Consider the following 10854-nt stretch of genomic DNA (forward strand, 5'->3'; position numbering starts at 1 on the left):
GGAACTAGGCGCTGATGGGCACTGCTGGGCCTTACTGCCAGGCTGCCTTGTTCTAGTAACGTGGAGACGTGCGGCCGTATGCAGCATTGTGGGAAACGAGTAGCACTGGTTAATGTGTTCTTCGCATGATTCATAACTTGCAGTTGTAGATCACTTTCACTTTTTTTTTTTGGATCATTGTTAATACAAGCGAGGACATGTCAGTGGTACCCGCACTGCGGCCGCTGGGCCTGTGGAGCCGGCGCGACCGAGCGAGGCTCCCGAGACACACGCAGCCCCGCCCCGCGCTGGGGTAGCGGCGGACGCGCCGCAGCTGCCGGGCGCGGCCGTTGCCGCCCTCCTCCATAAGTCCCGCTCACCCGCGAGGACCCCTCTCCGTCACCGGGGCTGCCCTGATCAGCGCCTGCCGGCTCGCGTCGCCTCCCCTTCTGCTCAGCGTAGCGGGCACGGCGTTCTGCGCGGCCGGCGGCGCGTGTATCCAGGCTGGAGTTGCTCGAGTCAGACGGGCGGGTGCGCGGGGCGCCGCGCGGAGATGGGCACCGCGCCGGGCGGCCGCGCTCGTCCGGGGTCCTACGGGGCGGCGGCGGGCGGGCGGATCGGTGTCTCCTTCACTTCGCCCTCCAGTGCCAGCGGCTGCAGCAGCGCGGTCTCTTCACGGCGATACCCGCCCGCGCCCCCTGTCTCGCCGCCCTCCCGCGCTAGCCAGGTGCCGGCCCGGGCCGCGGCTCGGCCCGCAGGGGCAGGGGAGGAGGGCGCGGGCGTGGGGCGGTGAGCGTGGCCGGGCTCGGTTTCCTCGGCGTACCGCTGCGGGCGGCCGGGAGGGACGGGGCGGCGGGGCGTGCAGACGGCATTGGGGCTGTCCGCCGCGCCCGATGGCCTCGCCCGCGTCCGGGCCGCAGTTACATAAGGGGCGGCGGCGGCGGGGGTCAGGCGCCAGGCCCAAGATGGCCGCGCGGAGCGTTCACCTTGCGGCGGCAGCGGGCGCCGCGCGGCCTGGGGCCCGGCACGCAGCGATAGGGGCCTCCGCGCTGCTTCGGCTTTCCGAGCACGTAGCGAACCTGCGGCTGCTCGGCTCTCTTTCCCTTCTCCGTAGAGGCTGTGCATTGGCCTGGCTGTGGTTGTGTCGCTAGCGTGCCGGGCGCCGAGCACGAAAGTAGGGAGGTAATTGCAGCAACGCGTGTGAGTTGCTCTCGTTTAAGCGTTAGCAACGGTGCAAGTGTAATGGAGGTCAGCGTTAGAGTGGATACGTTTTTAACAATATTTTCAGCATCTGTTTGCGTATTTCTGTACTCAGTAATTGAATTCAATTTCTCTGTAGTTATTTCCATTAAAAAAAAAATCCGTAGGGGGTACGTATGTCTTTTCTTCCTAATTCCGTGCCCTCTAGGCTGATCTTCAATGTCCTGAGGTCTCGAAATGGTTATTGAAGTCATTGGCGTACCTTTAATTACAGGCTGTAAGGCTCTTTCCAAGTATTGCCTCGAAAGAAAGCTGTGATGTAATAGTTTTGACAGCCATCACACGTCATCTTGGCTTTCTTTTTTTTTCCTTTATTTTTCATTTTATGTTGGAAAAAAAACCCACATATTTAAGTAGCAGGATTTTAATTTATTTTTTTAGAGTTGTATAGAAAGGGGGATAAAATGAAAAATCAGGGTGGGATGCCTACCTTTGCAAGTACCTTCTGTGTTCCTGAAATGAAGATTATTTGGTGTCTGCTCTCAGAAGCAGTCTGCTATTATTAAGTGGTAGTTTTATTTTAGGTGTTTCTAATTAGTAGTTTAGATGAAAGGCACTTCAAAACACGCTCGAAGGAAATTACTTGTAATTAAAAGAATTTGCAAATCTAGTGAATTTATCAACACTGGAGGAAACAGGAATGCTTTTTTTTGACCTTATTTTCATTTAATGAGCTTTCTGATGGTGATACTGGCTTATCAGGTGTTTTGTGTCCCCTCGAATAACTTGTGCTTTTTTCTCTTGCATCTCTCTCAGTATATGAATTAAGATAGCAGTGTGAAGGTCATAAGCTGTAGTAACTTCTTAACTGGAAACCTGGGTCTGTAGGCTGGAGTCTGACCAGGATTAGTCAGTTTCCTGCAGTAGGGAGAATGCTTAACTAGATAAAAACCAGCAGTATCCTTTTACTGCTGTAATTCTATACATTTAGGCACAGATACTTCATTCCTTAATGTGAATTTCTTGTCTATAATGATTGTCTAGTCAATTTGGGAACATTAAAGACAAATTTATTTACACAGTTATATATTTTGTATAGAGTAGCCTTTAGCACAGACGTGCTTTTTAACACTTCTAAACTATTAATAATTATTATTTTGGAGATAGTGGTTGGACCTACTCAGAGGAAGAGTACATAGCTAAAACATCTCAAAGCCCTTTTAAGCTACTAATGAATTGAACAGTAGGGCTTTGGAGTGAAGGAAGTCCAGAGTTCCCACACTTCCTTGAGGTTTGGTCCTGCAATCTGCTACCTTTTATTGAGTAGATAATGGGAGCCATTTTGTCTCGTCACTGGGACTCGTATCTGTTTCTGCTTTTGAATCTTCTGTTCCTTAGACTTACAGTATTAGTTATTTTCTTAAGTATTTACTCTGTGCAGGAATGGATTTGTTTTATTCTCTCCAGCAAGTGCTGGATAGATTTCTTTACTGACTTGTCTGTAGAGCTTAGCATCTCTTACTGAAGAGGTTTGTTTTTGGTTATCAGTGTGTATTTTTTTTTTTTTGTGGATGCTATTCTTAAACAGTCTGTTTTAGTGGAATGATGCCCTAAAGGAAATAACTCTGGGTCTGGTGTTTCAGGCAAGTTTTCTTCTTTTGTAGGTAAAGCCAGAAAAGACAAACTTGTAATTAAAAAAGATGGGAGGGTATCAGGGATGAAGAGCCTGCTTTGATCCCATGTGACTAATATGTTAACATACTTGTAAAGATCTGCAGGAGGTGAACAATTCTGTAGTCAGATGATGATAATTAAGTCTGGTTAAAAGTGCTTTATAAGAATGGAAAGTTTTCAACTCTTAGTTGAAAATGAATATGTTAGAGTATGGTCTTATTTTTTTTAAAACAAAACTCATACAAGGGTGAGTGGAACAGAGAAGAACAAGATTCAGACTTCCAGGGAAATAAATATGACCAACTAATTTTAAAATGTTTTTTTTTTTTAATTTTTGTTCAAGCAATTAATTTTAAAAGGAAAGATTTTTGATTGTTTAGGCTTTTTATGATGCTTAACTAGCTAGTGTTAGCATCTTCCTGTTTCTTTTTGTGGCCCTTTTGGGGAAATCACCAAGTCTGTACTCTTTTTTGTCCGTATTTTAAAACTTCAGAATGGAGTGCCTCTAGTAGTGGCCTTTTACTATTGAAATAAAAGGATGGTAGTCACCAATGGAAGGTACAGATGGAGAGTGTCCTCACAGGGAGCAGGAATGTTGTGTAGATCTCTGTGTGGGACCTTAGGTGCATCCAGCAGGCCAGGGAAGCTGGATCAGATCTGGACTTGAGTGACAGGTTCTTTAACAGTGAGTTTGCCAGAAGCTCCTTGTCTGAAAAGAGCTCTCCTTACGAGTCCATTTCGCTTTCTCACTTGTATGACTTGCTTGTTTTAAGCTAACAAGGAGCTTACCCTCCCCACCCTTGCCCCCGAACTTAAACTCTTGCCCTGCGTAGGAGGAAGGATCTTCATCTGAGTAATTGCTGGTTAACAGGCTTTGAAGATCCTTTCCAAATCTTATGTTTATCATTTACATTATTGGGCAAGTGGTGTTGCAAAACAAACACACACACTTTCACGTGTTGAAAATGAAACATTTTGGGTCTTCTCAGGTAACTTCCCTGAGCATCTGAATTCGTAGAACTTAAGGGAATACCTGCCAGTATTAGAGCTTTCCAGGTTTCTCATTCTCTGGTTTTCAGTGAGCTTTTTGTTGGTATGTGATAATTAAAGGTGTAAGGAATAAATCTACTTAAAAAGTAAAGATTTCTCTTCTAATTTCTTGACAGTAAGCAGGTTACCTGTGCCAGGAAAATATTCAGTGTTCATTGTAATCATCAGAAAATCTTCAGATGTTTCACAAAGTAATGTTTGAACTATCTGTCAACTCTTAAATGCCTGATGTATGAATGTGCCTTAAAGAAAGAGCCTCTTTAAAAGTTGTGGTAGCATTTTTTGAGTGTCTGCATAGTGAAAAATGGAATATTGATTATCCTATTACCTTCCAGCTCCAATGGCGATTCCTCCATCCTATGCAGACCTTGGCAAATCTGCCAGAGATATCTTCAACAAAGGATATGGTGAGTCAGTATCGTGTATTGGGTGTGCTGCAGCGATGAATTGACCACTTTAGCATGTATGTAGAGTTCAGTGAATGCTCAAATGCCTGTGCTTCTGAGAGGGATGAGGGTATATTTCTTTTTAAACATTTCTATCAGCTAATGTGCCAGCAGAGGCTTTTTGTGAGCTATTTTGGTATGAGATCTGTTAAACCTTACTGCATTAGCCCCATTAATGTTAAGTGAAAAGGTGCAGAAGTATGCAAGGCTAGAAACATCCTCTATTACACAGCTTAGGAGTGTATTTACACTTCTTTTATGGATCTTTGTGCCAAAGCATTTGTTGGTATACAAAGGCTTATATATCATTGTAACATTAGTGTGTTTCTTTTTTTTTAATAGCATTCAGACTTATTTCTTTGAGATATTTCTTTTTAATGCTGAGGCAACAATTTTATGCAATAGGGTTTCTCTTTAAATGGCATTGTGTGTAGTGTAGACAACATCCAGGGAACAAGAGAATGTATTTTGTCTGTCAATACATTTACTCTTGGAACCCATCTTTTTTTAATAAGAAGTACAGTATACAACTGAGAGGCTATTTTCTGCTAATTCTTTAGTGATGACAGACAGAACTCCTGGCTTAGGCTGACCTACTCTGTCTGCTTTAGCATCTGAGTTTTGAATTTGAACAGAAGTCAGCCTATGCTGGATTTTTTTTGTGTATAGGGTTTTTTTGGTGTTTATTTATACATGCACATACTGGAAAACCAACATCATGGAAAATGTGCATAGCCTTGGTTAAAGCTTAACTTTTTAACTGTAACTTCTTTTTATTCAGGGTTTGGGCTGGTGAAACTGGATGTGAAAACAAAATCTGCAAGTGGAGTGGTGAGTTGAAATAAGTATTCATTGTATTTGTGGTGGCCATGTGTTTGGATGCTGATTTAATTATAGATGAGTACTTTCCAGATGCCATTAAGTAGCTGATAGTTATTAATGATCATTTCAGAAGCACCTACATTCATTCTGAATATAATACTTCTTTTGTAAATGTCTTAAAAAACGGTAAAAAAAAATAAACTCTTCCTGTTTGTAAAGTTAAAAGGTTTGTTAGCTATATGTTGTGTTAAGTCTAAACAAGCACTTGACACATTTTTTGCTGTTAAGCATACCACTTTGTTCGTTCCTGTAAATTTTTGACATCTGAATCCATGCATGAAGTAGTTAGCAGTGAAACAGCACTGTCACTTCCCTTTAAAACCTTTAAAGGGTATTTAAGTGCTGCTGTTATGTTCCATGGTCATGCAAGCAGTACCTCCTGCAACTTTGAGCTGTTTCTAGAACAGGCTGCAAGGTGTAAGTGTAGATTCCTCCCCCACCCAAAAGCTAGAACTTTTAACTTTGTAACTGGCTGTTTCAATAAAAACAAGGTGTGTGGTTTTTTGTAGGAGCCTGCTTCCCAACTGAAACACTGTGAGGGCCCTGCTATAAGGTGTAGTGGTTCTTCAGCTGGTTTCTGTCAAGGTCTAGTGGTTCTCCTGTCGAAACTCTGCAAAATTCAAGCTCTTGTGTGAATCCCATTTCAGTTACAACACCTGTTCCCAGGAGGAGAATGTGCATGAACATATATTGAAGACTTTTGTGGTTTGGTTTGATTTTTCTTCAGGAAATTCTTCTTTTTGAGGAGAATGCTTATGGTAACAACTGCCTTGCTTTTGAGTTGCATTAAAAACCTCTGTTTTATAGTAGTGGTATAAGGCAGTTGAGATAGATGGTCAGAATGGAAAAGTCTGTAACATGGCCGTGAGTCGTTTGTTTCTTCTGCGTTATGTTGCTGTCCCCCAAGTTGTCATACAGAGCAAAATCTTAATGTTTGGTGAAGAAAGGTCTTTTCTCTTTTATCACTTTGTAAGGCTTTCGGGATCATGTTTCTTCAGTATAACATGGACACTGTCCTTTCTAGGAATTCACAACATCTGGTTCATCGAACACAGACACTGGAAAAGTGAATGGAAGCTTGGAGACCAAATACAAGTGGGCTGAGTATGGGCTGACTTTCACAGAAAAATGGAACACAGATAACACTCTGGGAACAGAAATTGCAATTGAAGATCAGGTAATAGATTAGCCGGGTATTCATTTATTTTAGTTAACTAGCAGAACTGAATTTATAGCTTTATTTTCTTATTCTTCAATTAGATTGCCAAAGGCTTGAAGTTGACATTTGATACAACTTTCTCACCAAATACAGGGTAAGGTTTTTTTTTCCTTTTTACTTTGTGCCATGCTGCACATGTGGTTGATTAAGTGTTCCATCTGATGTGTCAAATGAACAGATGTTATTGATCCAAATTAGCAAATGCTGACGCTAGAGGCTTCTGCTTTTCCACACTGCATCTTATTCTACAGGCTTAGTATTGGACACTTCAGTTGTCTATTTCTCTTAACTTATGAGGCAGAAAAGTTTTGTTGGACTATTACAGGAGGCATGAAGATGTCTCTACCTTCATCACGATGCATGCTTCTATGATTTTTTTTTTTTGGTACAGTTTCTTGATGGGTTACCTGTGGTTTGGGCCTGTCTGTTTGAAGTACGTGCATGGCATTTAGATGCATTCTGTCGAGGCATGTGGCTCAAATTTGTCTCCTTGTTGAAAATGATGAAACTGACTGAAGATTAACTGTTTTGCTTTTTCAGAAAGAAAAGTGGTAAAATTAAGTCAGCGTATAAACGTGAATGCCTAAACTTAGGTTGTGATGTTGACTTTGATTTTGCTGGGCCTGCAATCCATGGTTCAGCTGTCTTTGGTTATGAAGGCTGGCTTGCTGGTTATCAGATGACTTTTGATAGTGCCAAATCAAAATTGACAAGGAATAACTTCTCTGTGGGTTACAAGACTGGTGACTTCCAGCTGCACACTAATGTGTAAGTACTGAAGTTGTTGTCCTGTTCTACAGAAGCAGACTTTTTCTGCCTCGCTCTAGTCAAAATATACCTGCTTAAATAACCAAGATGTGCTTGGAAGGCACTTCAGCAGCATGTGCATTTTTAGTATCCAACTTCATAAAAAAAATTACTTTGTCTCTTTCAAAATGCTAAAGACAGTAAATAAAGACTCATTAACACCTACAGTATGATACATGATGCAGTGTACCACATTCTTGGAAACGTGATATCCTTGTTATGCAGAGCTGTTCAAAAGACTTTATCCAGCTTTCCCAATGTGTTGAGCTGTATCTGGAGGTAGTCCATCTGTTAGAGGTAGCAATTAGTGTGGCAGTATTTAAGTAGGCCGGAAGCAGTTGCTGGAGCAAAAATGGTTCTGCCTATGGGTATTTTGTGTAGCTTTGTCTTCCTGTCATGATGGGATGAGTGCATAAAATTCTCAGAGCTCAGCTGAGGTGTGAGGCATCTTCATTCTGAACTTCCTTCAAGTTGCTCTCGTTAGACACTTTGGGTGCTCTTCAGAGCAAGCTGATTAAAATCTGAAGAATGTGATGCTTCACTCCGATCTAATACATTTCATATGTTTATGTAGGGCATAACTTGCTTTTGAGACGGACTTTTTTCTTTTGATTGGGGATTGTTCTGTCTGATTTTGTGGAAGTTGAGGTGGGAGAAGCTAGAAAACATGCTAGTCTAAGATACAAGAATTCAGTGTTATTGTGAAACTTTCTTCATCGCCCCTTATCCAGTCTAAAAGTAGAAAACAAATTTTCTAAATGTAGTTAAATGGAGTAGAAAAAAAATTATGTAGATGTAAGAAGCTGGCTTTTTAATCTAAGAGGCTGACTTTTTCATCTATGCAGCAATGATGGTTCAGAATTTGGAGGCTCAATTTACCAGAAAGTGAGTGACAATCTTGAAACTGCATTAAACCTGGCATGGACAGCTGGTAGCAACAGCACTCGCTTTGGAATTGCAGCTAAATACAAGTTGGATTCCACTGCTTCCATCTCTGTAAGTATGGTTCTAACTGAAAGGGTTATGCTAAACAGAGCAGCTTTTTAGTTTCTAAGCACATATGTTATTAGTACAAAAGAAGATAATAACTAATTAAAAAGTTTTTCGAGAGTTAGTCTTAGGAACCAAGTAATTATTAATAAAACAAGTACTATTTAAGTGTTACCTACAGTGAAGTCTACTTTACACTTTAACTCAAACGTTGTATTACTGTACAGAACTGTACATATTTGTATAATAAAAACCCTTCACATCTGATTCTGTAAGCTTACAGATTGAAGATGCACATTGTTTTGGAAACACTCTAGTTCTCGTAGTAAGAACTGTAAGTGGTGCTGGCTAAAGTACATAATGAAGAAAAGTTTTCTTTGTTATAAAGTTAGAATTGAACTTGGACTACTGGAATCATTCTGCAGAGAAATTGATGCAGATTGGGGCAAAAAAGAATTTTGCATATACTTGTTACATTGGTGCTCTGAAACGTCCACTACTTGACTGATTGGATATGCAAAACACAAATTATTTTTTTAATAGTACAAATGTGGAGGATTCTTCCAAAGCAGATTGTTTTGGGAAACTGGTGGAGAGTTGCTATATTCTTCTCAAAACTAGTGGAGAGAAGTTTGCCAGCCAAAGTGCATTCCAGTATCAATTAATTTTCTCTGCCTCTGCAATCCTGTCTGCACTTCAATGGATTTATATTTTTTAGCGTAGGTTGTGGGGCAGAGACATAGGTAGGGAGACAGTCTAGTAAGTGCAGAGATGATGAAAGAGCACTGTTATGGTTTTATCATGATTGTTGTATTATTGATATTCCACTCTTTTAACTCCCAGTACACCACATGATGTTATGATGTGGAATAGCAGTAATACAACAAAAATCATAAAACCATAACAGACACGTAGCAATGTGTTAAGTTCCTACCTCCTGAATTATAATGAAAAACTCTGAAATTAAAACATTTCAATTGCTTCTGTGTTTTTATTTTCTCCAGGCAAAAGTGAACAACTCTAGTCTAGTTGGAGTGGGTTACACCCAGACCCTGAGGCCAGGTAAGGGCTTTCACATCCACGTCTTTCATGCTTGACACAAACGCTTGAGTTCTGTGTATTTATATGCAACTATTTTGAGTTTTCAGAATAATTTTGTCTTGAAGGCAAAGTAGGTGTTTGACAGCAAGTTCTGTTGCACATAAAACAAATTATGCTGTGTCTAACGGTACTTCTGCATTATATTCCTCATTGATTTGCATAACAGCTGACTATCACGTTTGATAGCTTAGCTTTAAACTCGTTCTGTTTAAACATGAAAGCGCCTGTTAGTGCTGTATTACTATTGGTTGGCTCTCTGTCTGAAAACCAGTGAAATCACAGTTGCATTCCCTTACTCCCTTGACACAAATTTGTCTTTCTATGCATCGCTTTCCTTCTTAATGCACACTTTAGAGTAGAAGAATCCTTTAATTTATTTATCAAATGAAGTCTTTGGGTAGCCAGTTTATAAAATGATATTTTAAAAAGTATCTAGTTTGTTGGGATTGCATAACTAGCTTTCAGTAGATTTTGTATGTAAATGAATGTAGGTAACTGTGGAGCAGAGTAATAAAATAAGATCTACAACTGAGACTTGAAGTGACAGAGCTTGAGTTGCATGAAAGCTACTCTGGTGTCATGTTGTAAACATACTCTTGAAAATTTTACAGGTGTGAAGCTTACTTTGTCTGCCCTGATAGATGGAAAGAGCATCAATGCTGGTGGCCATAAACTTGGTCTTGGCCTGGAATTGGAGGCTTAAAAAGGTGAAGAGACTGCTGCAGAGAAGGGATATCAGAAGAATTTGGCCTTAAAACGTATTTCCAATGTGACCAGCAGGCTTTTTCCCGAAAAGAGTATAAGAGCTGTGTTTGTATTTAGACAGTTACTCGTTAGCTGGTTTCTAGTTAAATTGGTTACCTGTCTAGTTCCAGGTCTGCACTAGCGCAGTCACTTAAACGTTATTTAAATGTATTTAACTGTTCAATGCGCTACCCACAAGTAATGAAATAGACATCTGAGACAACTGTTCAATTGTGTGCATGTTTGTTTTATGTTCCTTTTAACATTCGATATTGCTGTTGAATGAAAAATGGATCAGTGGACATCTTGAAATGAGGTCAACAGTTTTGTCAAACCACCTTAAGTAGAAACAAATTTGGTATCCCAAGATGACTCAAATTACAAATAAAACAAGTATACACATACTTATGCCTCAGATATTTTAAGAGTTAAGATAATAGGGGTAGTGCTCAGTTAAGTTTTAACTACTGCTAACTCAAGATGTAGTGCTCTGTATCTTTGGGCAATTAAGGACTCACCCCACCCACGACAGTGCTGAATATAGCTGATTTTTACCAAACAGATTCCTTGAGCGAGTCATGTATTAGTTTTTCTTTTCTTTTCTTTTTTGGGTCAGGTAAGATTTGTCATATCCCAGTAACGTAATTCCTTTTTGTTTTGTGGGCAAGATCTGCTGCATTGCTAGTTGGCTTGCTCATGAAAAGAGTGCAGAGTGATGTCCATGCCATATTGAGGCATTAAAAAACTGTTCCTTGATGCTTT

The 10854-nt window shown here is 40.7% G+C and overlaps 1 protein-coding gene across 1 annotated transcript; it reads left to right on the top strand.

Annotated features, from left to right (window-relative positions):
* The first annotated feature begins 616 nt into the window (after window positions 1-616).
* On the top strand, window positions 617-10319 carry VDAC2 (voltage dependent anion channel 2). Its single transcript, XM_065746526.1, has 9 exons — window positions 617-706; window positions 4239-4310; window positions 5131-5180; window positions 6256-6408; window positions 6492-6544; window positions 6991-7218; window positions 8103-8253; window positions 9252-9309; window positions 9960-10319. The coding sequence occupies exons 2-9, from the start codon at window positions 4244-4246 to the stop codon at window positions 10049-10051; spliced, it is 852 nt and encodes a 283-aa protein (XP_065602598.1). The 5' UTR covers window positions 617-706; window positions 4239-4243; the 3' UTR covers window positions 10052-10319.
* Window positions 10320-10854: the final 535 nt, after the last annotated feature.

This window comes from Cyrtonyx montezumae, unplaced genomic scaffold, assembly GCF_038088225.1.
Source record: "Cyrtonyx montezumae isolate F1298 unplaced genomic scaffold, pur_monq_1.0 scaffold_4, whole genome shotgun sequence".
In the NCBI taxonomy this organism is placed as follows: Eukaryota; Metazoa; Chordata; class Aves; order Galliformes; family Odontophoridae; genus Cyrtonyx; species Cyrtonyx montezumae.

Coding starts and splice junctions, on each gene's coding strand:
- VDAC2 (XM_065746526.1), top strand. CDS start 4,244: ATGGCGATTCCTCCATCCTATGCAGACCTTGGCAAATCTGCCAGAGAT. Junction 5,181..6,255: donor CAAAATCTGCAAGTGGAGTG/GTGAGTTGAAAT, acceptor TGTCCTTTCTAG/GAATTCACAACATCTGGTTC. Junction 7,219..8,102: donor TTCCAGCTGCACACTAATGT/GTAAGTACTGAA, acceptor TCATCTATGCAG/CAATGATGGTTCAGAATTTG.